This window comes from Macaca nemestrina, chromosome 7 (assembly GCF_043159975.1).
Source record: "Macaca nemestrina isolate mMacNem1 chromosome 7, mMacNem.hap1, whole genome shotgun sequence".
NCBI classification, from domain to species: Eukaryota; Metazoa; Chordata; class Mammalia; order Primates; family Cercopithecidae; genus Macaca; species Macaca nemestrina.
In genome coordinates this window covers 173,161,322-173,188,580 of record NC_092131.1, presented here as the reverse complement: position 1 = coordinate 173,188,580, position 27,259 = coordinate 173,161,322, and the positions used below count along the sequence as shown (strand labels likewise).

The 27,259-nt window shown below is 46.8% G+C and overlaps 2 protein-coding genes across 3 annotated transcripts in view; both read left to right on the top strand.

Annotated features, from left to right (window-relative positions):
- Nucleotides 1–1,310: 1,310 nt before the first annotated feature.
- Nucleotides 1,311–11,666, top strand: LOC112428922 (golgin subfamily A member 6-like protein 25). 2 transcript variants are annotated; one of them, XM_071067290.1, is made up of 13 exons: nt 1,513–1,745; nt 2,749–3,026; nt 4,650–4,778; nt 6,156–6,206; nt 6,296–6,389; nt 6,485–6,591; nt 7,338–7,396; nt 7,726–7,867; nt 8,195–8,875; nt 9,533–9,608; nt 10,046–10,134; nt 10,320–10,458; nt 10,546–11,663. In XM_071067290.1, exons 2-13 carry the CDS (start codon nt 2,943–2,945, stop codon nt 10,617–10,619), a joined length of 1,725 nt encoding a protein of 574 aa, XP_070923391.1. In that variant the 5' UTR covers nt 1,513–1,745; nt 2,749–2,942; the 3' UTR covers nt 10,620–11,663. The 2 variants fall into 2 exon arrangements, 1 of the variants encoding a protein (XP_070923391.1); XR_011606268.1 differs by lacking the exon at nt 9,533–9,608 and having other exon boundaries at nt 1,311–1,745; nt 10,546–11,666.
- Nucleotides 11,667–25,661: 13,995 nt separating this feature from the next.
- The window catches only part of LOC139355507 (putative golgin subfamily A member 8G), a 31,287-nt gene continuing 29,689 nt past the window's right edge, over nt 25,662–27,259 (top strand). Inside the window, exon 1 of the mRNA XM_071067287.1 lies at nt 25,662–25,738. Coding sequence (XP_070923388.1) covers nt 25,662–25,738 — 77 coding nt within the window. The remainder of the gene's footprint in view (nt 25,739–27,259) is intronic.

The following is a 27,259-nucleotide window of genomic DNA, read 5'->3' as shown; positions in this document are numbered from 1 at the left end:
GCCTGTAGTCCCAGCTACTCAGGAGGCTGAGCTAGGGGAATCGCTTGAACTCGGGAGATGGAGGTTGCAGTGAGCTGAGATGCACCACTGCACTCCAGCCTGGGCAACAGAGAAAGACTCCGTCTCTAAATAAATATGTAAATAAATAAATAAATAATAAAAATTAAAAAAGGAAGATGGGGCAGCTTTGCGTACTGCACGCCCTGAAAATGGGCTGATTTCCCTCGAGAGGCAGGGATTTAAGCTCTCTAGCCTACATGGGATACATACAGAAGAAGAAAGAAGAAAACAAAAAGAAATGTAAGTATAAATCAATGAAAATACTCTTCTCCCTGATTATAAAGGAAATCACATTCTTTTTGTAATAATTTGGATGACAAAATATAAAGAAAAATATTTAATTTTGCCACTCAACACATTCTGGTTTTTTGCTTTTCACACTTTTTATGCCTAGAAACATTTTAACGAAGTAGAATCATAATATATGGTCTTTTGCCACTGACTATATTTTAAGCATGTTTCTATGGGAGAAATATATCCTAGCATCATCATTTTAAATAGCTGGATATATGTTAAGTGCATCGGTGCCACACCAGAGTGAATTTCCTTCCATATACTTTTTAATGGACTTGAGTAAGGATTTTTGCACCAAATTCATAGATGTAGAATTTCTAGAGGAAAATAATATGAAACAGTTTTAGGATTTTTAAAAGAAATTATCAAATTATCCTGCAGGAAAATTGGTTGAGTTTACACTCCCACAAACAGGGACGGAGCTCCAGGTTCCCCCTGCCATTTGTCATTTCTACTGGTCTTTAAGCAGAACCTTTCATTGTTTTCATTACATTTCTTTGATTTCTAGTGGTTTTGAATCTTTTTCATATGCTCATTGGCCATTTTTCTTCTAGTGGGAAGTGCCGGTTTCTCCATTGCCCATTTCCTGCTGGAAATCATTCATTTTTTTTTCTGAGTAATTTTAAAGATTTCTTTATAGGCTAAGGATATAAACCTTTTATCTGTCATTGAGGTTACAAAGACTTTCTCCCAGTAAGTAATTTGTCATTTCACTTTATTTATTTATTTTTTGCTAGCAAAGCACCAAAGTCAAATTTCACTTAATTATTATCCTGCTGAATGAAAATATTTTAACTTAGTGATTTTAGTGTAAATAGGAGCAGGACAGAATGTAATATCTAGATCTCATTCTGTCACCCCAACTGGAGTGCAATGGCATGATCATAGCTACTGCAGCCTCAAACTCCTGGGCTCAAGTGATTTTCCCACCTCAGCCTCCCAAGTAGCTCTAGGACTACAGGTGTGTGTCGCCATGCCCAGCTAATTTTTAAAATTTTTGCAGAGATGGAATTCGCTATGCTGCGCAGGCTGGTCTTGAACTCCTGACTTACCCCACCTTGGCTTGCCAATATGCTGGGAGTACAGGCGTGAACTACTGCTCCCGGCCAAGAGCTTACTTTTGTTTGCTAGGAGTGTTCTTGGCATTTTTTTGTATTTGAGACTTTCATGCTAGTGCCGAAGTATTACACTCACCATATGAGGTTTACAGGACTTTTGTTTTAATATTGAACAGAGGGAACTCTTTAGTTTTGCATCTTTGCAGGTGTACAAAATGTGCCTACCAGGACTCTGCTTTGTATCCATTGGAAAGCAAGAAGTAATACAGTAAAACTGAAAATGGTAGAACTCTAGAGAAAAGCTTACTTTGGTCTGGGATAAGCAGCACACAGGTAATGGAGCAAATCATGAAAAAGTCAACCCTTGATCCCAGGTAGCAAGCACTACACAGTGACAGAACACAACTCTTGGTTTTCATGATTGCAAGTCATAGCCAAGTATCGAGTGAGAAATGCAGTTTCATTTTCAGGGATTAGAGAGGCCAGGTGATTCTAGAAAAATAGGATTTACTGATTAACCTCATGAGAGTGGGAGTTATTTATGTCTTTTTTCTCTCCCGCATCACTTAGCATTTAGCTTTACTTTAGAGGGTCCTGTATTTGTTTTAAACTTGTAAAGACCTTTGAGTGCTTATTAAATGGAAAGCTTTCTTTGTGTGTGTGTGTGTGTGTGTGTGTGTGTGTGTGTGTGTGTAGGTATCTATGCGTGTATGTAAGTATATATGTATTTAGAGAAAAAGTGTCGTTCTGTAGCCCAGGCTGAAGTGCAGTGGCATGATTTTGGCTCACTGCAACCTCCGCCTCCCAGGTTCAAGGGATTCTCCTGCCTAACCACCCAAGTAGCTGGGATTACAGGCACCTGCCACCATGCCCAGTTAGTTGTGTATTTTTAATGGAGACAGGGTTTCATCATGTTGGTGAAGCTGGCCTTGAACTCCTGAACTCAGGTGATCCACCCGCCCCAGCCTCCCAAAGTGCTGGGATTACAGGCATGAGCCGTCACACCTGGCTCTAAAGCTTTGTGTTTTTAAAGATGTTGACAGGTTTCTTGTTTTTTGTTTGTTTGTTTAATAAAACCTTAACAATAATGTAGGAGAATAAGAGAAAGTTTTTCCAAAAAAGAGAAATCATTGTGATTATATTATCTTATTGGAATATAGGATAATATAGTCTTTATCAATCATCAAGCACACTATAAATTTCCATTTTAATAGGATTTGTACCTCAATTGAGGTTATACAGTTTTAAAGTTTTTAAAGTGAAAGCCAGTCCCGCCCCTGTCCTGGAGTGGGCGGGGATAGCGGTTGCATGGGCGGCTTTCCTTGTGAAACCACAGGTCCTTCATGACACGCTGCTGTCTGGCCACGCCTCATTTCCCTTTCATCTTATTGACCAATGAGCTTGAAGCATTGAGGCCACGCCCCTATTCTGCATTCTACTGTGGCCCTGGTTACGCCTCCTCTGTCTCAGTCACACAGCTACGTGGCAGGTGACTGGAGGTGTATAGTTGTCCTCGCCTGGACTGTGCTGATGTGGCCCCAAACCCACCGCCCTACCCGTCCCATGATGTCCGAAGAAACCCTACAGAAAAAATTGGCTAAGGCCAAGGAAAAGGTAAAATGTACCAGGTTGCGGCACCCCAACTCAGCCCCAGGCTCCCACTGACAGCCAAACTGCTGCCAGAGTCTGTGCCACTCCTGAGGCACACCTGGCTGCCCCTCCCCCAGTGCCTGTGGGCTCCCCACACCCAAATCTTGTGAGCCAGTCAACCCCCCAGGGTGACTTTGAGCTGGTGACTTCTGGGGCTTCCCACTCCGTAGTCCACTCTTACCTCCTGCTACCCGAAACCCGACCTCCCTGGGGTCTTTGGGCTCAAGTCTCCAAGCACCTGGGTGCCCCAGAACCTGCCCTCCACCAGTTGCCCCAGAGTCACTTTGGGCAGGTGACTCCTGCGGCTCCCTGCTCCATATTCGGCCCTCACCTCCCACCGCCCAAAGCCTGACCTCCCTGGGCTCTCTGGGCTTGCGTCTCTAAGGACCTGGGTCCCAATCCTGTGACCCCCCTCCCCAATCTCAAAGTGGCAACTTGGGCATTGCACTCCTGTGTCCCCCCCACCACTCCACCGAGGAGTGGAATGTAGTGCTGTCGCAGTCCCTCTAGGAACTGTCATTACTGCAATGAGACCGGTCTCTGGACTTAGGACCCAGTCCCCTAAGTGTTCTTGCCAATTTCAGGTTCCTCTGGTTGCAGCACAGGTTTCCAGCTGGAAGGGGAATGGGGACCGTGGGACCTAGGAGACAGAGGTTTCAGGCTGCCTTACTTCCTTAATACAGACATTGACAGTGTGAAAAGCCGACAAGTCCCCCATGAGCTCAACACGTTAACAGTGTCTCTGGGTGGCAATGGGAGAACAGGTTTGGTTTAGTTTTCTCCCAGGCTTCTACTCTCCAGAGAGATTTTAACATTGTTTCTGAGTTCTCCACCTCAGATTTGAATTCTCCATTGTTCTGGGACCAGAGTGCCCCTCAGTCAGTGGTTGCTGGAGTGAGATCTGCCTATCTTCTGTGGAACAGATCTTGGGAAACTGAACTTGACAGCTTGAATCTTCCTCATCTCATCTCCACCTGGGGTACTTTGAGTGCCACAGGATAAATATGGGGCATCTTTCTGAAGCATCAGTTTCCCTTGATTCTACCGAGCGACAAAACATTAATGTACTTAGGGGTGACAGTCACATAGATGTATAAGAGTATACAAGACTTCTCTCTAAAATGAGGGTTGGGTTGTCATCTTTCTGTTAAGTTCCCAGATTTCACAGAAAGGCTGCCTTCTGCCATGAGGATACATTAATATAAATTTTGAGAGGTAGTGGTGCCCTTCCTCACACTAACAGACATGTGAGGATGTATGACTCTAAACCACACAGTGTACAGTTCCTGCCTACTTAATATTTGCTTTTCTACCTCTGCCTCTGGTTTTGGTCCCTGGCAGCTGCTGATTCTTGGTAAAACCCCAGAGGTTGGAGTCAAAAGACTGAGTTTAAGTTCCATTATTGCCTTCTTTTCAGCCATGGTATCAATCCCTCTCAGTCACTAAGTGATTGTGACAACACTTCCTACAGTTGTTGGTGGCATTAAATCAGATGGTCTATAATGGTATTTTGTAGAAACGGTAAAGCAAGATATGACTCTAGGAGCTTATAGCTCTCATGAGTATTACTGCTCTTCCTTTCCACAGTTGAGAGACTATCATCCCCAGACCAGCCCTAGTGTTGGTGCAGGAGCAACTGACACCAAAAAGAAGAAAATAAATAATGGCACTAACCCTGAGACAACCACTTCTGGTGGTTGCCACTCACCTGAGGATGTGAGTCTTGGCTGGCCAGGCTCCTGGGGACAGAGGGCCCAAGGGGTGGTGGAGGGTAATTGAGATTGTGGAAGAACTGCCAGGTACTGGTTAAGAATTCTGGGTTTGGGCCGGGCGTGGTGGCTCAAGCCTGTAATCCCAGCACTTTGGGAGGCCGAGGCGGGCGGATCACAAGGTCAGGAGATCGAGACCACAGTGAAACCCCGTCTCTACTAAAAATACAAAAAATTAGCCGGGCGCGGTGACGGGCGCCTGTAGTCCCAGGTACTCAGGAGGCTGAGGCAGGAGAATGGCGTGAACCCAGGAGGCGGAGCTTGCAGTGAGCCGAGATCGCGCCACTGCACTCCAGCCTGGGCAACAGCGTGAGACTCCGTCTCAAAAAAAAAAAAAAAAGAATTCTGGGTTTGAATCTTCTCCATCTGCTGGGGATATGATTTAGGGCAAATTGCTTGAGCTCTTTGGGCCTCTCTTTTCGCATCTGTAAAATAGGAGTGGTCTTGTTTTACCTACATTTGTGAAGTTTAAATGAGATTTATCATTGTTGTTTTTATGTTAATCCCTAGTCCAAGGCCTGCTGTAAACTCTCCTTCTCGGGCTTGCATTTCCTAAGGTAGAGATAGAGAGTATCAGAGGTGTCTGTCAGCTCTGAGAGTCTGAGAGTTAAAGGCCCACTAGAATGGAAACCTCAGGGCCAAGGGCTCCTGTCTGCCTTTTCCGTCCTATACTCCCGCTGTGAAGAACCGTCCCTGGCCCGTATGTGCTCAGTCAATGTTTGTTGAATGAATGCACCTTTCTAAATCACAAGCTGGCAGAAAAGTGGGCTTTTCTCACACTCCATCTCTGAAGGTTTCTGACTGTCTTTTCTAGAGAATCCAGTTTCAGACTTTGAGTTCTGTGGCTGTCGACAAAACCCAACAAAGACCCAAATCCTTTTTCTTTGGGAGTTGAGGACAGTTTACCAGTTTGTGTTCCCATTGGGTCTAAGAACTTTGCCTTGAAAATCCACCCCTGGCCCCTGCCTACTGCTTCCTGGCCTGGGGAATAGAGTCGAGGGGCCACATTCAGTCACCTTCCTTTGACTGAAACAACAGAACCAAGCTCAGCTGGAAGAAGTAACGTGATTTCTTTGTTTGCTCATGACATGGCTGCTGGGTTTGGGGGACGCTCAGATATAGAGGCCCCAGTCTCGTCTCGCCCACTCCCAGCCTGGGGAAGAAGGCTCAGCCCCCAGATCCCACCCCGTCCCCACAGGGTTCCTGATAACCTGGTCCCATGGGTGGGCCTGTCCTGGGGCAGTGGTGCCATTCTGGGGGCATGTCTCTTGCTGTGCCATCTCTGCCTCCCCCTAGTAAGAGCTCTGTCTTCCTCTTTCTATAGGAAAAGAAGGCAAGCCACCAACATCAGGAAGCCCTAAGGAGGGAGCTAGAGGTGAGTGGACGGTGTGAAGTTCCCCTCCTGTCCTCTGGAGAAGGTTTCTTTGCTTCTCTTTCAGCATTTGCTTGTCTTTTCTCCCAAAGGCCCAGGTTCATACCATACGAATCCTTACATGTGAGAAAACTGAGCTTCAGACGGCACTCTATTACAGCCAGCGTGCTGTCCAGCAGTTGGAAGGTGGGAATCTGGCACCCGGTCATCCTTCAACCTGGCACTTTGACAGGCCTTTATGGGGAGACCTTTGGGCCGCATCTGAATGTCTCTCATTCCAGGAGAGTCCAGGGATCTGGTGAGCCGCCTGCATGATTCATGGAAGTTTGCCGGAGAGTTAGAGCGGGCTCTCTCTGCTGTCGCTACACAGAAGAAGAAAGCGGACAGGGTGAGTCCAACTACTTACCCTGTCCCCTGGGAGCCCGGCTTCACAGATGGAGGAGTGAGCCTAAAAGTCCCTTCTGCAAGAGGGAGTGTCCTGCCCAGAAGGCAGCATGGCCATTTCTTGCTGCTTTTGTGTGTGGTTGTTAGAGGCCAACTGGTGCTGGGTCGGCTGCTGTGGGTGAGTTGGGGGGTGCTGTGGGGAGTGAGCACTGGACATAGAGCTCGCAGGCCAAGTGCCCGTCCTTCCCATACTTGACTTGTTTTACTCTGGCTCATGCCTGTAATGCCAGCACTTTGGGAGGCCGAGGAGGGTGGATCATCTGAGGTCAGGAGTTCAAGACTAGACTGACCGACATGGAGAAACCCCATCTCTACTAAAAATACAAAATTAGCCGGGTGTGGTGGCACATGCCTGTAATCCCAGCTACTTGGGAGGCTAAGGCAGGAGAATCACTTGAACCCGGGAGGCGGAGGTTGTGGTGAGCCTAGATTGCGCCATTGCACTCCAACAAGAGCCAAACTCTGCCTCAAAAAAAAAAAAAAAAAAAAAAAAAAAGAAAAGAAAAAGAAAGAAACAAAACAAAGACAGAAAAACAAATGAGACTGTGGGCTTGGAAGTGCCTTGAGAGCATGTGAGGTGTGACTGGGAGTGGGGAGTGGTGTGTGGAGTGGTCACGGTGGCTGTTGTTCCTGGTCGGCCAGCCGCTCCTCTGCCTGCTCTATCCTGACTTCACCTTTCTCTATTTGCAGTACATCGAGGAGTTAACAAAGGAGAGGGACGCCCTGAGTCTGGAACTGTACAGGAACACGTAGGATGGGGGACGGTGGGATGGGAGGTCTGGGGGCTCTTAGCGTGGGGGGTGTGCTGGGAGGTGGGGGTACAGGTGAGCATGGTGAGAGGCTCATACAGGTTTTCATGTGTGCACAGGGAAGCTCTAGTGCCGGCTGTGCCATTGACTCATGGGGTAGCCTCAGGCAACTCATGTCTTCTCTCTGGCCTGCCACCTGTGATTTTTAATTCCTGGGGTCCCATCCAATGCCACGGTTCTGTGGTTGTGGGGTGAAAGTAGAGGGTTGATCACCAAAGCAGTCCTTTCTGTTCTTCGTTCATTCCTTTATCTACTGCCTCTGGTCGTAGCATAACCGATGATGAGCTGAAGGAGAAAAATGCCGAACTACAAGAAAAACTTCGACTTGTAGAATCTGAAAAGTCTGAGATCCAGCTCAACGTAAAGGAGCTAGAAAGGAAGCTGGAGAGGGCCAAGCTCCTGCTGCCACAGGCAAGTGGCTGCAGCCCCGGGGGTTGTGGGATCCCCGTCCGGCTGGGACCATGGTCTAGGGATCAAGCAGGATATGGGGAGTCTCCAGCCAAAAGCTAGAATATTTGGGTCCTTGTTCTGGTCCTGCCATAGAATCCTCTAGAGTGTGCTAAAAATCTACAAATTGGGGCCCTGCCTGGGAAATCAGAATCTCAGAGTAGGGCTTGACAAAATATTTTATAGGATCATAGATAAAAAAACCATTGTTTTATAGATTACATTTATATGGGTAGCTCATGAGTCTGTTTCCTTCTGAGGTTCAAACCAACACTTTCACTGTTCCAGCAGCAGCTGCAGGAGGAGGCTGACCACCTGGGTAAGGAGCTGCAGAGTGTGTCCGCGAAGCTCCAAGCCCAGGTGGAAGAGAACGAGTTGTGGAACCGCCTGTACCAGCAACAGGAAGAGAAGATGTGGAAGCAGGAGGAGAAGATACGGGAGCAGGAAGAGAAGATACGGGAGCAGGAGGAGAAGATGCGGAGGCAGGAGGAGAAGATGCGGAGGCAGGAGGAGATGATGCGGGAGAAGGAGGAGAAGATGCGGGATAAGGAGGAGAACATGCGTGAGCAGGAGGAGAAGATACGGGAGCAGGAGGAGAAGATGCAGAGGCAGGAGGAGAAGATGCGGAGGCAGGAGGAGATGATGCGGGAGAAGGAGGAGAAGATGCGGGAGCAGGAGGAGAAGATGTGGGAGCAGGAGGAGAAGATGTGGAGGCAGGAGGAGAAGATGCACGAGCAGGAGCAGAAGATGTGGAGGCAGGAGAAGAAAATGCATGATCAGGAGGAGAAGATGCAGTGGCAGGAGGAGATGATATGGGAGAAGGAGAAAAAGATACGGGAGCAGGAGGAGAAGATGTGGAGGCAGGAGGAGAAGATGCGGGAGAAGGAGGAGAAGATGGGGAGGCAGGAGGAGAAGATGCGGGAGCAGGAAACGAGGCTGTGGCAGCAGGAGGAGAAGATGCAGAAGCAGGAGGTGAGGCTGCAGGAGCTGGAGGAGAGGCTGGTGGAGCTGGGGCGGAAGGCCGAGCTCTGGGGGAGCAGGCGGAGGTGGGTGCAAACCCTGGAGATCATACAGAGCGACCTCACCACAACTTAGCAGATGGTGGTTGGCTCCCTCTGCTTTTCCACCAGTCTGTGGCCTACAGCTTCAATGGTGGGAAGAAGGGTGTGAGATTTGAGGCTGGGGAGGGAGGCATGGGCCTCTAGGCAAGGGAGGCAGTCACTTAGACCTGGAGGAAGGGGCTAGGAGCCAGGGGCCTGGGCAGGCAACAGAGCCCCACAGTGCCCTGGCTACCCCGTTTATTGTCCCAGAATCTGGAAGCCAGCCACTGCCTACCCTGACACCTATCCTGCAGGTGGAGCTGAAGAGCCAAGAGGCTCAGAGTCTGCAGCAGCAGCAAGACCATTACCTGGGTCTCCTGCAGCAGTACGTGGCCGCCTATTAGCAACTGGCCTCTGAGAAGGAGGCTCTGCCCAGCTGCAGCAGCAGGAAGCTCAGGGCAAAGCGGTGGCCGAGGTGGCCCCCCAATAGTTGCAGGAGACCCAGTTGAGGGAGTTGATGAGGGCCGGGCCCGGAGCGGGGTGACCTAGCAGCCTCCGTGCCTTCTCACTCTCTTTCCTGGCCCCTTAGGAGCACCTGGAAGCTGCCATCCAGCAGAACAAGCAGCTACACACCGAGCTGAGCCTCATGGCTCTCCCTGGGGAAGGTATGGGAGACCACTTAGAGGAAGAGGAGAGAGCCCCAGGAAGAGGGGGGGGACTGTTAGCAGCGTAGGATTGAGGAGTTGCAGGAGACTTTTAGAACAACTGGTCATTATGCCGACCGGGTATCCGCGCTAAGTTCGGCATAGATATGGCGACCTCCTGGGAGTGGGGGAACACCAGGGTTGCCTATGAATGGGGGAACTGGCCCAGGGCAGAAATGGAGCATGTCAGAACTCCCGTGTTGATTGGTAGTGGGACGGCACCTGGGCAACGTAGGGAGACGTTGGCTCTTCAAAAAAATAAAAGTAAAGAACAGCTGCTGATTTCCCTCTGGGAGGGGGCTGGCCCAGGGTTGCACAGTGAGGATGGGGGCAGAGGTGGGTCCATTGTTACCTCCCTTGTTGGGTTGTCTGAGGAGCCCTCTGGCCACTCCCCACAGGAGATGCACTGGACAGGGAGGAGGTGGAGGAGGAGGCACCTCAGCCCATGCCAAACATCCCAGAGGAACTGGAGAGCCGGGAGGCCACGGTGAGCCTGACTCTGCCTACCCCAGCTTTGCCGTCTCCCTTGGTGGCCCCTCCCAGACCCCCTTAGCTCTTGGTTTCCCGCCTTCTCATTTCTCCGGACCCTCTAAGTCACGCAGCATCTCTGCGGGGGTGGGTGTGGAGGTGGGTGTGGGCACGGGTGTGGCAACTGAGCACCTTTCCCTCCAGGTGGAGCTGGTGTTTCCGCTTGTGAGCGACTGTAACCAGGGACGTGGCGGATTGCGGGCAGCTGCCCAGGACCCTGCGGAAGAGTCTGCACCAGGGACCCCGGTCCCTCAGGAGCTCGGGGCTGCCAACAAGCAGGGTGGTGAGTAGAGCCCTTGGGCGAGGGGGGCAGGCAGGAGCAGGGGAGGGCTCGCACGGTGCTCAGTTTCCTGCCTTTCTCCCTCCAAAGATCTCTACAGCAAGCCCTGCCTGCCATTCTTCTACCGCGCACATGACAAGAAGGCAAAAATAATAAACATCTAAAAGCCGGCAGCGAGGCCTGCAGAAGAGTCAGCTGCCATGTGACTGTTTACAATATAGTCAGAACACAAACCTGGAAAAAAAAAAAAAGAAAAGAAAATTTATTTATTTTAAATTGTGGCAAAATACTGGCCAGGCACGGTTGCTCACACCTGTAATCCCAGCAATTTGGGAGGCTGAGATGAATGGACCACCTGAGGTCAGGAGTTCCAGACCAGCCTGGCCAATACAAAAATTAGCCGGGCATGGTGGCGCATGCCTGTAATCCCAGCTACTTGGGAGGCTGAGGCAGGAGAATCGCTTGAACCCGGGAGGTAGAGGTTGCAGTGAGCTGAGATCGTGCCACTGCACTCAAGCCTGGGTGACACAGCGAGACTCCGTCTCCAAAAAAAAAAAAAAAAAAAGTTTCTTGCTTATCTTCCTTACATGTGTGTTTCTATTGTTTTTGGGTTTTTGTTTTTGTTTTCCTTGTTCTTTCTCATTTAGTCTTGTCTTACGGTGTTCCTAGTAAACTTTTATCTGCCTCCAGAGAGTATTGACTTTGACTTTATGGCACACAATTGGAGTAAGCGCAGATCACCTTCATCTAGTTTGGGACTAAGCTGGTTCAAAGCAGGCTTTAGTCTTTGTGATGGCTGGTCTACTTTTTATTCATTTGGACTCCTAGGGGTGACCCTTCCAGGGTCCCCACCAAGGTCCCATCTCCTTACTGGGACCCAAATTCTCATTAGGTCAGTTCAACCCTGTGAGTGCCAAACATTCAGCTAGGCTCTCCAGCCTCTTAACTACCACTTCAGACTCAGTTTCTTAACCTCTTAGCCCTCTGTTGTTTACCAGTCACCAAATGTGGGAAAAGCAGTACAGACTGTCAGGGTCACCTCCTAGGCCTGGTCACTCAAGTCCTGGCTGAGGTCTCCAATTACCTTCAAACAGTTGTTTTTGGTGGGGGGCACATTTTTGTCCGGGCTTTTAAACTGCTCTTGTAGGGAGGCTAATCTATAACAAGCTACTCTGCCTTCAGTGAAAACCTTCATGTCTTTTTTTTTTTTTGAGATGGAGTCCCGCTGTTGCCCAGGCTCTAGTGCAGTGGCAGGATCTCAGCTCACTGTAACCTCTGCCTCCTGGGTTCAAGCAATTCTCCTGCCGCAGCCTCCTGAGTAGCTGGCATTACAGGCGTGTGTCACCATAGCTGGCTAATTTTTATATTTTTAATATAGACAGGACTTCACCATGTTTTCCAGGCTGGTCTCGAGCTCCTGACTCAGGTGCTCTACCCGCCTTGGCCTCCCAAAGTTCTGGGATTACAGGCATGAGCCACTGCGTCCAGCCCATCTGTCTTTTAAAAAATGTTTTTAATTTGAAGTATAATTTACATTCAGTAAAATGCACAGATCTGCTTTACATTTTGATGAGTTTTAACAAATGCATTACCCATATAACCCACCTCCTTTGAAGATATAGAACATTCCTATCATCCAGAAAGTTCTCCTGTGCTTTAACCCTGTCCGGCACTCCCCCAGCAGCTGATGAACGTGTTGAGGACATTGGTACAGGATTCTGGCCTCCCCAAAAGAGCTGCTTTGAGAAGCCTGCTTGCCTTACCCAGCACTAAGTCCCTGCCTGCTCTCTCAAAATTTCCATCTTTAAACTGGTTGTACCTATAACCCTCCCTCATCAAGTCAATAGATAAACAAACCCTGAAAAAAACCACCCCTTCCTGGCCCAGCAGCCACAGCCTAATCTTTCCTGTATCCCCAACTATCAGACATGTCACTCCCTCGCTGGTTCACCCTCACTAGGGTGGCAGCTGTACAGCACCAGCTGGGCTGACCCGTTAAGCAAGAAGCCAATAGCTGGACAGTGACATTCAGACCCCAGCCTGGGTGAGCCTGGCTGAAAGACCCCTTCTTTCTGGTCTGACTGTGGAGAGAGGGGGCGGAGCATCCACAACTCTACTACCCTCCGCATCCTTCAGCTGTGCTTCCTCCTGGGAGACGGAGCTGTTCATTTATTTGGCCAAAACTTTCTTGAGGGCTGTAGGTGTGTGGGGGCCACTGTGCTAGAGAGAGAGGCTGGTGTGTCAGAAGGCAGCCACCTGGCCAGAGGAGGGTCAGCCCCCTTGGTGTCCTCCTTCCCCTGGCTGGACACAGCGCCCTGCACTCTCCACATGTGACTGCTCCCCTCAGAGCCGCTTCCAGGGGAGGGGTTCTAACCCTGTGGGTGGGGACACTGTGTTAGTTTACAGTGGGCCATGGCTCCCTCTGACATCTCCAACTCAGAGGCAGTGGAGAGAAGATGAGAAATTCCCTGCACCTCCTCCCTCAGCACCCACCTCTGCACACATCCACATATGGAGACCCTGACGGTGGTCCCTGGGAGTGCTGCCATCTGCGCCTCCTTTCCATGCCTGCAGCAGCCATGCCCACTCTCCAGACCCTCACCCACCTGGCTCAGTAGAGACTGCACTGCCTGGGGTCCTGCCCCTACACCTGGGCCTCTGTACCCGTCAGTTCCCCCAGTCTGGTTCTTATTTCCCCCAACAAGTAGGGAGCCTGTAAGGTCACCTGCTGAGCAAGCTGGGGGAGAGAGTAGGGCGGGACTGGGAGGATGAGGAGGAGAAGCTTATGGTCGTGCTGGAGACTCAGTGGAGCAGAGTCTATGCAGACCCATTGGCTGCCTAGCCAGTGCTGATCCCGCTCTCACCCTCGTTTCTTCTTTAACAAAACCATGACCTCATTAAATATTGGAAACCTATAAACCTCATGGACCCTCCTTCAGCCTCCCCGTCATGTATTGGTGAGTCTAAGTCAACTCTAGTCATTTCATTCCTCTGGACACTGATTGCCTGGGGCTTGGGCATGAGCTGCCTCTTCACCTGAGCCTGAGCCACACGTGTCCTCTGCACCTACCAACTGATGCAGTGGGCCAGGGACAGCTCCGTCTCGATGGAGATGAGCTGTGAGGAGCTGGTGGCTGGGTGGATCACGTTGTTGTAACGGGTTTTGTTCAGAGGGTCATCCATCAGCTTCTGCTCGGCATGGGCCATGCAGCAGTCCCCTGGCTAAACACACAGACATGCTGGGCCCTTGAGCAGCTGTCCCCCACTGCAGCTGACAGCTATGAACTGGGAGCCGAGAGGGCCAGGGAGCACAGGCACCCCGAGGGCCAGCTGAAGCAGTGAAGGCGGTGGCGGGCCTGGCTCTCCCTGGGGACTTCAAATGACATTCATGACAGAGCTCAGTTACCTCCTCCCATGCCACACCTCTTCCTCCTCCTCCTCCCTCGATCAATGAACAGCATCCCACGCTCCACACATCTGAGAAAAAACTGGGTGTCTCTTCCAGACTCCTCCCTTGGTTCATTCAAGTGGCCACCAAGTCCTGTCTGTCCTCCCATCTCCACGGCTACAGCCATGTCCCTGCCTCCCCTGCCCTGTCCACCTTCTGGTCTCTCCACCCGCACTCTGTCCCCGCCATCCATGTGCCATACAGTGGCAGACTGGTCTTTCCACAGCACACTGGACTAGCGCCCTTCCCTGCCCACAGCTCTCAGAGCTGGAGGTGGAGTTGAGACTCATGGTTTGACATTCAGAGCTCTTTTCCCCTCGGCACTGGCTTATCCAGAGTGCTCACAGTGCGGGGCAGATATGAATTTACCGTTTATGAAGAACTTGCCACATACTATTAGTGGTTTTTGAATCATGTCAGAATCACCCGGATGCCTGTGTAAATGTAAGTTCCCAGGCTTCATTCTCGGAGATTCCGGTCCTGTGAGCCTAGGGTGGGGCCCGGAAATCTCTATGGGGTGGTGCAGGCTGCCCCAGGACCACACCTAAGAAACACTGCAACTCCCCACACACTTCCAAGTCCCCAAATACGTAGGCAGGCATCTCATCTCCATAGAACAGGTAGGGAAACTGAGGTCCAGAGTGGGGAAAGAAATGGCACAGGGTCACCCAGCAAGTAGTAGCAGAGCCACGACACACCCACTGCCTGCGGACACCATCTCTGATGACAGCTCCACCTCCCTACAGGAACCTTGCCCACCCCCACCCCTACCTCCTGCTGCCCCTATGGTGGGTCTCTGTCCAAGGAAGATGTAGCACTGGTCCTCTAGGCTGACTGGGGCTCAGAGGAAAAGCTTGGCCCAGAGTGTAGGAGCTAGAAGGGTTCTTGGAATTCAGGTGAGGAAATTGAGGCCCAAAGAAGGGAGTCCTCAGATTTAAACTCTGTCTGGAGAAGGTCTGGGTCCCCTTCCTGAGTGGTAGGTTTGGCTTCACCAGCCCGGCCCTCAGTCAAGCTGTCTGTCCAGGCCCGCCACCCCTTGGGGTGGGTGACCAGAGGCGGCGGTGCCATAAAACACGTTTCCTGGGAGATCCACCCCCAAAGCTCAAACATTCCAGGGTTGGTGATTTGGGCACGCCCCCTTCCCTCTCAGCCCGGTTTCCCCATCTCTACAATAGCTGTGTTGGAGGAGACTTCTCTCTGAGACTGAGCTGCAGATGTTCTCCCGGGTGCCTACACCGCCCAGGTTGCTGGCTCCTCTGTGCCCACTCTTCAAGACAGTCAGCTCTTAGGTGAGGAAGGAGCCTCAGCCCTATCGGAAATGGGGGCCGGTGCACCCCCAGCCTCCCAGACTGCTGGGGATGACCTGGGCTGCCTGCAAAGCCAGTAGCACTGCTGCTCAGGCCACAGACACCCACCCGGGAAGGTGGCCCTGGCCCTTACAGCAGCTCTGAGAAGAGGCAGCCCCCAGTCCAAACCTCGCTGAGTCACCCACACCTTCCCTCAGCTCAAAGAGGCTTTCAGGACATGCATCATCTCAAGTTCATACCCATGGGGTTGCTGAAAGAAAGGACAGTGTGGTATGAGCTGGTGCGAGGGAGGGCTGCTCTCTGCAGACTTTGCAGGGAGGGCACTTAGGAAAAAGGACAAATCGGGGAGGGTAACTAGCTCAGGGTTAAAGGGAGCGGATAGGGCTAGAGTGGGCTGGCCTCGTTGTCCTCCTTGGGCCTCCCAGCCTGGGCTCAGATGATTCAAGGGAGCAAGCACCTCCCTCTCCCAGCCAGGGAGTTCTCGCCACGTTTTGGAATCAGTACCATTCCCTTATGTGCTGGAGGGCAGTCACTACTTCCAGACCTGGCTGGAACTGCTGCCTCAATTCTGGATCCAAAAGGGCCCCTGGCAGCTTCTCCGTCTCCCTCCCAGTCCAGCCTCACTTCCTCCCCCGTGAGGGCCCCAATAGCAAATCTGACAACTGGAGGAACAAGGCAGGAAGGGCAGGGTCTGAGGGAGTGACCACCTTCAAAGGGCCGCTCGGCCACCTTCTCTCCAGGACTCTCAGGCTTGCTTTCATATCGCTCCCTCGACATCCTTTTGCTATAATCTGGCTTGTAGACAGACAGATGGTCTTTAAAAACAACAACACTGTTGACGTGAAGCAGATGTCCCCTTTGGGATGGTTTGGAGAAGTTAGGGTTGAGGGCATCCTCTCTTCTGCAGACTGCGGCAGTAATAGGTGAGATGTATAAAGTAAATAAAGGCTGGGCATGGTGGCTCACACTTGTAATCCCAGCACTTTGGGAGGCCAAGGTAGGTGGATCACCTGAGATGAGGAATTCAAGACCAGCCTGGCCAACATGGCGAAAATCCGTCTTTACTAAAACTACAAAAATTAGCCAGGCATAGTGGCGCACGCCTATAGTCCCAGCTACTCAGGAGGCTGAGGCAGGGGAATCAGTTGAACCCGGGTGGCTGAGGTTGCAGTGAATGGAGATCTCATCACTGCATTCCAGCCGGGGTGACAGAGTGAGACTCCATCTCAATAAATAAAAATTTAAAATTTCGTAAATAAAAAGGACATACCCAGTCTGAAAAATAAGTTAATCTTTATCTCCATGAATGAAAAGCACAAAAGAATACAAAGTGGTTGGAGGCCAAACAGCCTGGACCCTGCAGGGCTTTGGAAACCAAAACGGTGACAGGTCCTTTGGGATAAAGGAATCAAATGACTCCTAGCTGGAAGCTGGGAGGTTGGGTGGACCCCAGTACTTGAAAGGATGCTGGTCGGGCGTGGTGGTTCATGCCGGTAATCCCGGCACTTTGGGAGGCTGAGGTGGGTGGATCACCTGAGCTCAAGAGTTGGAGACCAGCCTGGCCAACATGGTGAAACCTCGTCTCTAAAATACATAAAAGTTAGCCGGGTGTGGTGGCATGCACCTGTAATCCCAGCTATTTGGGAGGCTGAGGCAGGAGAATCCCTTGAACCTGGGAGGCAGAGGTTGCAGTGAGCTGAGATCACACCACTACACTCCAGCCTGGGCGATAAGACTCCATCTCAAACAAACAAACAAACACACACAAGTGTGCTAGAGGGTGGGGAGTCCGCTGCTGATCTGTGGTCTGTGTCCCTGGCTTTATGGGCTGTATACCTCCCCAGTATCCCCAGGACAGGAGCTCGCAAATGCTGTAAAACCTGGAGGCCACTGCAAAACTGTCAACATCAGACTAGCAAAGGTGATAGGATGAAATAGGTTTTTACAAAAGTTTGACAAGTTTTTTTTAAATAAAAAAAAGAAGAGTGATCTAATTATCTATAGAGAATAATATAATATTGGTACAAAACTGGAACAAGGATGTACAAGGACAGTTCATGGTAGAACAGTCTGAATGACGAGTCTTTGTCACAGGGCGAGGGCACAGGGCAGTGCTTAGTGCTCGGCCTGTGGAACCAGGCAATCCGGATTTGTACTCCTGCTGCCACTGCTTATCTTCCCTGTGACCTTAGGGAAAATGACTTGCCTTCACTGTGCCTTAACTCCCTCGTAGATAAAGGGGGTAATAACCTCTACAAGAAGCCTTCTAGGATGAAATGAAATAATTTAAGGAAAGTAACTTAACAATGTCCACAACATAGAAAACTAAATAGATGTTAGCTGTTATTAACTTTTATGAACATGAATTCCAAAATTTTAAATACAATAATACCAAGTCAAATGCAGCAATGTACACACACACACAATGCATCGTGGTGAATTAGGTTTTATTACAATAATGCAGGGACAGAGTCAACATCAGATAATGCAATCTTAGCAAGCTAGCTTCCTTTTTTTTTTTTTTTTTTTTTAAAGACAAGGTGTCACTGTCACCGAGGTTGGGTTGCAGTGTCAACATCTTGGCTCACTGCAACCTCCACCTCGCCAGCTCAAACAATCCTCCCCACAGCCTTCCAAAGTGCTGAGTTTACAGGTGTGCGCCCCCACACCCAGCCCTATCTTCCTTAATGTAAAGCAATTATCATACTTAATAGTAAAATTTTAGAAGCACTTTTCATCAAAGTTAGGATGTAGACAAGGGTACTTTCTATCACTGTCTCTATTGAACATGGCACTGGAGGTCCTAGGTAATGCATTAGGCTAATACATATGAAATTGCCATTTTTTTAGCTTATGGAGTGCAGTGGCATGCATTGGCACAACATCAGAAATGTATGTAATTCAACCGACAATAGAAATAAATTGGCCGGGCGAGATGGCTCATGCCTGTAATCCCAGCATTTTGGCAGGCCAAGGCAGGCAGATCACCTGAGGTCAGGAGTTGGAGATCAGCCTGGCCAAAATGATGAAACCCCATCTCTACTAAAAAAAAAAATACAAAAATTAGACAGCTGTGGTGGCGGGTGCCTGTAATCCCAGTTATTCAGGAGGCTGAGGCAGGAGAATCTCAAACTTGGGAGGTGGAGATTGCAGTGACCCAAGATTGTTCCACTGCACTCCAGCCTGGGCAACAGAACGAGGCTCTGTCTCTCTCTCACACACACACACACACACACACACACACACACACACACACACACACACACAAAGGAAAAGAAAGAAAGAGATGAAGGAAATAAAATTTTTAAATTGGAAAGAAAAATCTACCTGTATTTTCAGACCATATGATTGTCTATGCAGAAAATCCAGAAGAACATACAGATAAGTTATTAAGACTAGTAAGAGAGTTAGCAAGGTTTTTGAATTCAAGATCCACTTAAAAAACTATTAGCGTTCCCATACATCAGTAATAACAAATTAGAAAATGTAATAGAAAAAGAGATTCTATTCGCAATAGCAACAAAACCCTGACAAGGTATCTAGCAAAATATACACAAGGCCTTTCATGAAGAGTATTGCCGTAGCCTGAATGTGTCTCCCAAAATTCAAGTGTTAAAACTTAATTCCCAAGATGACAGTACTAAGAAGTGGGGCCTTTGAGAAGTGATGAAGACATAAGGGCAAGCCCTCATGCATGGGATTAGTGCCTTATAAAAGGGCTTGGGGGTGGTGGTAAGTCTGTCCCTTCTGCCTCATGGGAACATAGCATTTGTCTGCTCCAGAGGAAGCAGCATTCAAGGTACCATCCTGGAAGCAGAGACCAGGCCCTCACTAGACACAGTGTCTGCTGGAATCTTGATCTTGTTCTTCCCAACCTCCACAACCTCCAGCTAACTGAGAAAATAAACTTCTGCTCTGTGTGAATCACCCAGTCTCAGGTGTTTTGGTATAGCACTACAAAGGGACTAAGACAAATATAAAACTTCCCCAGGGACTTAAAGGAAGAACTGACTAAATTGAAATATATGCCATATATATTATGAGTCGTAGGACTCAATGCTATAAACATACTACTCAATGAATTAATCTATATATTCAAGAAATTCCCACACAATCCAAATAGAATTTTTTTTTGTAGAACTCGACAGGCTGATCCTAAAATTCATATAGTCATTGAGGGGCCAAGAATAGTGTAGCAGGTCTGGCGGACGTGGTGGCTCACACCTGTAATCCCAGTACTTTGGGAAGTCAAGACGGGAGGATGGCTTAAACCCAGCTCTTCAAGACCAGCCTAGGCAACATAGCAAGACATTGTCTCAAAATACTAAAAATAAGTAAATAAATAAATAAAAAGAAGGTTAAGTATGCACATTTTTTGGTGAATTTCAATTTTATAGTGTTTTTTTGTTTTTTTTTTCGAGACAGGGTCTTGCTCTGTCACCCAGGCTGGAGTGCAGTGGTGCCATCTTGGTTCACTGCAAACTCTGCACGGGCTCGAACAATCCTCCCACCTCACTCTTCGGAGTAGCTGGGACCACAGGTATGTGCCACCACACCTGATTAATTTTTGTATTGTTTTGTAGAGACAGGGATTTTCCATGTTTCCCAGGTTGGTCTCAAACTCATCCACCTGCCTTGGCCTTCCTAAGTAAGATCACAGGCATGGGCCACTGTGCCCGGTCTAGTGTTTTTTTGTTTTTTTTTTTTTTTAAACCAAAGAAATGATGAAGCCTCAGGAGCAAAAGTTGATCCACAAGTAAATTTTATTGGTAATGTTTTTGTGTGGACCTTACGCAGAGGGAAAATTAGTCTGCATTATGGTGTATCCAGACTAAATGACTGATATTAAAATGAAATTATCCTTAGGATTTGCAATCTTCGAGAAAACTCTTTCATGTTTATGCTTTTGGGTTACAAATTGTCTTCATTTACATTTCAGAACAGTGAGTCACAGAGGGATTAAGTAACTTCCTCAAGATCTTACAAGTCTTTGATTTGAACCCAGTCTTTCAACTCTGCGGAACTCAGAGTCACTCTTATTTGGAAAAACTTTTTAACTGATGTGGATCCTCTAATATGGGCTTCCTATTATTCATTCTCTGTGAGTCCTAAAGTTTTGCAAGCAGGTAGAATTCATTTTGCCAATTGTGGGATTTTTCCCTCAGTTGCAGTCAAGTTTCATAAAACTATAACCATTTATCTTTAATTAGAAAAATTTTTTGAGAAAAGGTTTTGCTCTGTTGCTCAGACGGTAGTCCAGTGGCACAGTAATAGCTCACTGTGCTTTGAACTCCTGGGCTCAAGGGATCCTCCGCCTCAGCCTCCCAAGTATCTGGGACTACAAGTGCATACCATCACCTCTGGCTAATTTTGTTAAAAGATTTTGTAGAGATAGGGTCTTGCTGTGTTGCCCAGGCTGGCCTCAAACTCCTGGCCTCAAGCAATCCTTCCTCCTTGGTCTCCCAAAGTGCTGAGATTCCAGGTGCCAGCCACTGCACCTGGCCAAAACTATAACTTTGAGACCATAGATGGAGATGAGGGAAGGAATTTGGCAGGAATGGGGATGTGTATTATCTGTGGCATAAGGAAACTTTACAGAACTAGGGTCAAAAGTATACTTTCTAGTTCTTTCCCGTGGCTTTTCACTTTGATGTAGTCCTTATCAAGCAACTGAGGTTTTATATATGTCCTCTGATTCTTAGAACATGAAGGTGTAGTATTCAAGTTTGGTCCTTTGAAACCATAAATTTTGTGAAAAAAAATAAGAAAATTGAAAAATTTCCTCAGCAAATACATATTGATCATCTGTTATAGAGTCATGAGAAGTGGTTCTGTTGAACATGTTTATTTGATCAGATTCCAATCCTAAACCAGGCATAGAATGTAAACCATGAAGAAAGGATGAAATAACTTCTGAATGTTTGAAAAAGTGTACTTAAAAATAAATACCAGGGTTTTTTGTTGTTGTTGTTGTTTGCTTTTTTTTTTTTTTTTTTTTTTTTTTTTTTTGAGACAGGGTCTCACTCTGTCACCCAGGCTGCAGTGTGGTGGTGCAATCTCACCTCATTGCAAACTTGACCTCCCCAGCTCAGGTGATCTCCCACCTCAGCCTCCCAAGTAGCTGGGACTACAGGCGCATGTCACCATGACCAGCTAATGTTTTGTATTTTTTGTAGAGACATGGTTTCACCATGTTGCCCAGGCTGGTCTAGAACTCCTGACCTTAAGCCATCCTCCCCACCTCAGTCTCCCAAAGTGCTAGGATTACAGGCATGAGTCACCATGCCTGGCTGAAAATACCAGGTTTTTAAGTATCAGCACTACCTCTTCAATCTTTTCTATTACTATGTTGTCCTCAATGGTATTTTTTATTTAATTAGAGCAGTGCTGTTCAATAGAACTTTCTTTGAGGATGGAAATCTTTTATGTCCCTGCTGTGTGGCACAGAGCCACTAGTGACATGTGGCTTTTGAGCACTTGACACATCTTGTGCAGCACAGGAACTGCATTTTTAAGGAACTGATACGCCACACGTGGCTACCGTATGGGCCAGGGTCAGACTGGATGATCTGTAAGGACTCTGCTTCATCAGTGTCATTTTTTAACTGACAGAAACCTTTAGTCTTTTTTTAAAAAGCAATGTGTTTATTTAAAAGAATTCATAAAATACAAGTAAATAAATTAACTGATTATCTGAGCATATATCCTTCCAGACTTATTTTTTTCTGCATATATATTTTGGGAAATTGAATATCTGCCATTTTTTTTATCTGAGATACAGTCTACCGCTAAAAAGATATGATTATAACATTCTCACTTTTGTTGCCATTTGATCAGGTTATAGAAAAACAGTTAAAGGACAGAGGATGATTGAGAGATTATATGAAGAGAAAATGTGATTGAGTGTGGTAGACTTGGGCCTACCTGAATGTCAAGAGAATGAGTGTTTTCCAGTAAGAAAATTCCATTCTAGGATCCTAAAAGGAAGGTCTGATGTGGAGAAAGCAAGCTACATAGTACTAAGCCATTAAGGAGACATGGAGCCAGGACTTGCTACCTTGGTCATATTCTCATCATGCCCTCTTGGAAACCCAGCCTTGTTGAGTAGCCTCTCTGCTTTCTCTCCTTATAGTTCAACCTGTTTGTTCCAATCAGTTCTTTTCCAGCCCACTTATTATGCATTTACTATCACAGTCTAACAGCCTCTCTCTCTATATATATATATACACACACACACACACACATATATGTAATGTATATATATTAGATATATATGTGTATATACACATGCATATATATATATATATATGTATCTTTATTTTTGGTCTGTGGTCATCTATTGAAATCTTTCTGTCTTACTGAATTCTACAAACATGTAAAGCACAGCTTGTGATCCTGTCTCCTCCTCTGACCCCATTCTCCCATTCTTTAGTGTTTAGGCTACATTCTTTAGAGTTTTTCGGTGTGACCCCCATATACATTACCAACCTCATTTTCCAGCATCTTCCTTTAATTTTCTCTGTACTTCTCACTGATTCCCAGAGCTCATACCTTTATTTTTCTGCCCCTGTTGTTTGCTCCTTATTTCTCTCTTAAAAATAATAGCTTTATTGAAATATAACTCACATATCATACCATTCACCCATTTAAAGTGTACAGTTCAATGATTTTTTATTATATTTGCAGCATTGTGCAATCATTATCACATTCAATTTTAAAACATTTTCTTTGCCCCACAAAGAAACCCAATCCCCTTAGCCATCACTTCCCATTTCACCTTCCCCCAGCACATAGCAAAGTGATCATCTACCTATTTGCTCTCTGTAAGATTTGCCTATTCTGGACATTTTGTATAAATAGAAACATGCAATATGTGGCCTTTTGTATCTGGTTCCTCTCACTTCGCTTCATGTTTTCAAGGTGCATTCATGTTGTGGAGCGGATCTGCACTCATTCCTTTTTATTGCCAAATTGTATGATTCACAGGTGTTCCTCAACTTAACTGTGTCCTGATAAACCCATCTTAAGTGAAAATATCATAAGTTGAAAATGGATTTACTACCTTGGTAAATCTATTCTAAAGTCAAAGAATCTCATGGTGAACCATCGTAAGCTGGAGACCATCTGAATTACATTTTTGTTATCCATTCATTGGCTGACAGACAGACATTAGGTTGTTTCCACTGTTTGCTCCTTATTTCTCATACCTGAAATGTCCTTATTCCCTCCCTTCTTATCCCATGTTCAACTCATTGAAGACCCAGCTCAAAAGTCACCTCCACAAAACCTTCCTTGATACCTCTTTCCTCTTCAACTCACTTGAACATTATGCATTTAATTTTTCTTTTTTTTTTTTTTTTTTTAGACAGAGTCTCACTCTGTCGCCCAGGCTGGAGTGCAGTGGTTTGATCTCAGCTGACTGCAACCTCTGCCTCCCAGGTTAAAGCAAATCTCATGCCTCAGCCTTCCAAGTAGCTGGGACTACAGGTGTGTGCCACCATGCCTGGCTAATTTCTTTGGTGTATATATATGTTTTTTGTTGCTGTTTGTTTTTGTTTTGAGACACAGTCTTCCTCTGTCTCCCAGGCTGGAGTGCAGTGGCACAATCATGGCTCACTGCAACCTCTGCCTCCCAGGTGCAAGTAATTCCCCTGCCTCAGCCTCCTGAGTAGCTGGGATTATAAGTGTGCGCCACCACGCCCAGCTAATTTTTTTATTTTTAGTAGAGATGGGGTTTCACCACATTGGTCAGGCTGGTCTCGAACTCCTGACCTCGTGATCCACTCGCCTTGACCTCCCAATGTGCTGGGATTACAGGTGTGAGACACCATGCCTGACTTTTTCTTTTTTTTTTTTTTTTTTTTTTTTAGTAGAGACTTTCGCCATGTTGACCAGGCTGGTCTCGAACTGCTGGCCTCAAGCCATCCTCACATCTCAGCCTCCCTAAGTGCTGGGATTATAGGCATGAGCCACTGTGCCTGGCCTGCATTTACTTTTAATTATGAAGTATTTTGAACTCAGAACAAAGGGAATGCTCAATACATAAGCACCCACCACAAAGTATTAACATTTTGTCGTATTTGCTTCTGATCTTACTTTTTATAGAAACTGAAGGTCTTAATACATTTCTTTCCCTTCGTTCCCAGAAGTGTGACAATTATCCTTAAAGCTGAAATATATCATTCCCATGCATGTGTTTTATACTTTCCTAGTACAGGTTAGCTGTGTCCTCTGCTCAGGGGCTCATCAAGTTGAATCAAGGGACTCACGATCCTCGTCCATGTTCATTCAGGTTGTTGGCAGATTTAGTTCCTTGTGATTGTAGGACTGAGGGCCCATTTTTCAACGACTGCTGGCCAGGGGTTGCTCTCAGCTACTTAAAGGCTCATGTCCCAGCCCATGACACTCTCACAACATGGTAGCTGACTTCTTCAAAAGCATCAGGAGAATCCTGCTCTAGTCTGCCACATAACCTAGTCACAGGAGCGGCTATCCCACTATTTTCACAGATCTTGGTCACATTCTAGGGGAGGGAACTCCTCTGGCTGTGTACACCAGGAGGCAGGAATTTTTTGTTCCTTCATTCTTCTGTCCTTCCTTCCTTCGTTCCTTCCTTCCTTCCCTCCTTCCTTCCTTTTCTTTCTTTTGTCTTTCATCCCTAAAAGAGGCAGAAATTTTGAGAGGCAGGAATATTTTCCCTAACAGAGATAGGTTTGTTTAGAGTAATGTCCTACTTAAAAACAAACAAACAACACTCCCATAAAGTCTTTTTTCCCTAAAAAAGGCAGGAATTTTGAGAGCCATCAGAATTCCACCTGCCACAGCCCAGAAATCTGCATTTTTCCCAAGTCTGCAGCCATGGTGTTTCTGATGGCTCACACTGCTTTATTCCATTTTTAAAGAGTATTTTTATTGAAAAGCATTAGGGTTATGGTTTAAAAAATCTTTTCCCTAATAGAGATGGGTTTGTTTAGAGTAATGTCCTACTTTTGACTGAAAAGCTGAGATTCACTGTTACGTAAAGTCATTTTATAGCCTTATTAATTTGGGTGCCTTTAAAAATGGTATCAAGCAGTGTTTCTCAAAGTGTATTCTGTTAGCCACCTGTATTGGAGAGTTGGAAGGAGAGAGTCTCTATTTTGAATTTACGGGACAAAAATCTAAAATACTTTTTATGACGAAGGACCTAATAAAATGTGCCTGTATATATAGAAATTTGCTGTCATTGACCTCTGTGCCTACAAAATCCAGTCCTGGGGACAGGCATTCTTACTGTTTGCTGAGGGATGATGATTTGTAGATTCCAGAATATCTCAGTGTGAATTTTGGTGAGAATCACTGCACTGAAAAGAATGGCAGTATTGCAGTTATACATGGGGGTTTTGCTACTATCTATATAAAGTGACTCTGAATTTAAAGGTATGCAATGTCTTCTTTTTTGAAAGGGTATTATGGACACTGGCAAAATAATGCAAACTTTGCTTTCCTTGGTCAGGCAGTACAACCCAAAGATGGTCAAGGTCACCAGGTATGTATGACATTTTGACATATAATATTTTTCTCATTTGAAGGAGGATTAAGTGATTGCTTCTTTGTAAGGATAAATGTTTTCTTTTTTTTTTTTTTTTTTTTTTTTGAGACAGAGTCTCGCTCTGTCGCCCAGGCTGGAGTGCAGTGGCGCAATCTCGGCTCACTGCAAGCTCCGCCTCCCGGGTTCACGCCATTCTCCTGCCTCAGCCTCCCGAGTAGCTGGGACTACAGGCGCCCGCCACTGCGCCCGGCTAATTTTTTGTATTTTTAGTAGAAACGGGGTTTCACCGTGGTCTCGATCTCCTGACCTTGTGATCCGCCCGCCTCGGCCTCCCAAAGTGCTGGGATTACAGGCGTGAGCCACCGCGCCCGGCCAGGATAAATGTTTTCAACTGTCATTTTATCTTTAAAAAGTACTTTAAAATTATATAAGACTTAAGATATAATCCTTTTAAATAATTTTGTCATGTGTTAATAAAACTTATAATTATGGTCACTTCCTTGCCTAATATTAACATTTGTTTTATTCAGCATGCTGGAAAAAAAAAAAAAACTCAGTTTGTCCTGAGCAGGATGACAGAGAATTTTGGGCCCCCCTTACAAAATTAAGAATCAGGATTCCAAAGGGGGTGAGGAAGTGATAGGAAGGGGTGGGCCCTGACGATCTGGACCTCCTAGAATTGAGTGGTGGATGCTGCATCTTCTTCCTGTCTATGGTGAAATTTTATAATGCCTGCTTCCCTTTTTTACTAAGTCAGCCTCCACTCCTCACCTTACCTGTGCTGTTTGACTTTTGCTTTTATAGTTCTACCTGGTTTTATTTCTCATTTTAGTTCCACCTCTCCACAACTCTGGAGTGGCACTGTTATTCCCACTTTACACACAAGGATACTGAGGCATAGGGAATTGCCCAAAGGCACAGAGCTAGTCAGCTATAGAGATGAGATTTGAATCCAGGGAACCTGACTCAGATTTTATGCTTTTAGTACTTTAAGTTTTAATAGAATGACATCAAACTGACATTTAAGAATATATTTTTTTTTTTACAGTGTCATTAAAAAATTTAAGTCTCTGATCAATCTTCAGTTTTTGTGTGGGGGTCAGGTAGTGATCTAACTTTTTTTCCTAAGTGATTGACAGGTTTTTATAAACCCCTTTAATCACAGTATGTGTCGAGCATCTTTGAATCAGAGTAAGCCTTTAGTGAGCGATGCGTCCGTAATTTGACCGTATGGGCTTTTCTAATATCCAGTTCAAGTGTTTCTCAGTGAGTTTCTCATAAATAGATTTGGGAGAGGCACTATGAGAGTCTGAGTGATGTGTTATAGGACACTAAGTAGTATCCTAAGAAATGGCAAAAACCGAAATCACTTTTGCACCAACCTAATGGAAACTTACCAGTGCACTTGCTTATTTTTCTACCTGTTCTTTATGGTTTTCAATGTCAACCTACCGTGGCATAGACTTTAATCCTCTGGGTACTCTTTTGTTGTTCTTTCCTGGTATATGCTGTGGAATT

Bases quoted from the DNA above. Each gene is read 5' to 3' on its own strand.
- LOC112428922 (XM_071067290.1), top strand. From the start codon at position 2,943: ATGTGGCCCCAAACCCACCGCCCTACCCGTCCCATGATGTCCGAAGAA. The intron at 3,027-4,649 runs GTAAAATGTACC...TCCTTTCCACAG, and splicing joins TGGCTAAGGCCAAGGAAAAG to TTGAGAGACTATCATCCCCA. The intron at 7,397-7,725 runs GTAGGATGGGGG...CTCTGGTCGTAG, and splicing joins CTGGAACTGTACAGGAACAC to CATAACCGATGATGAGCTGA.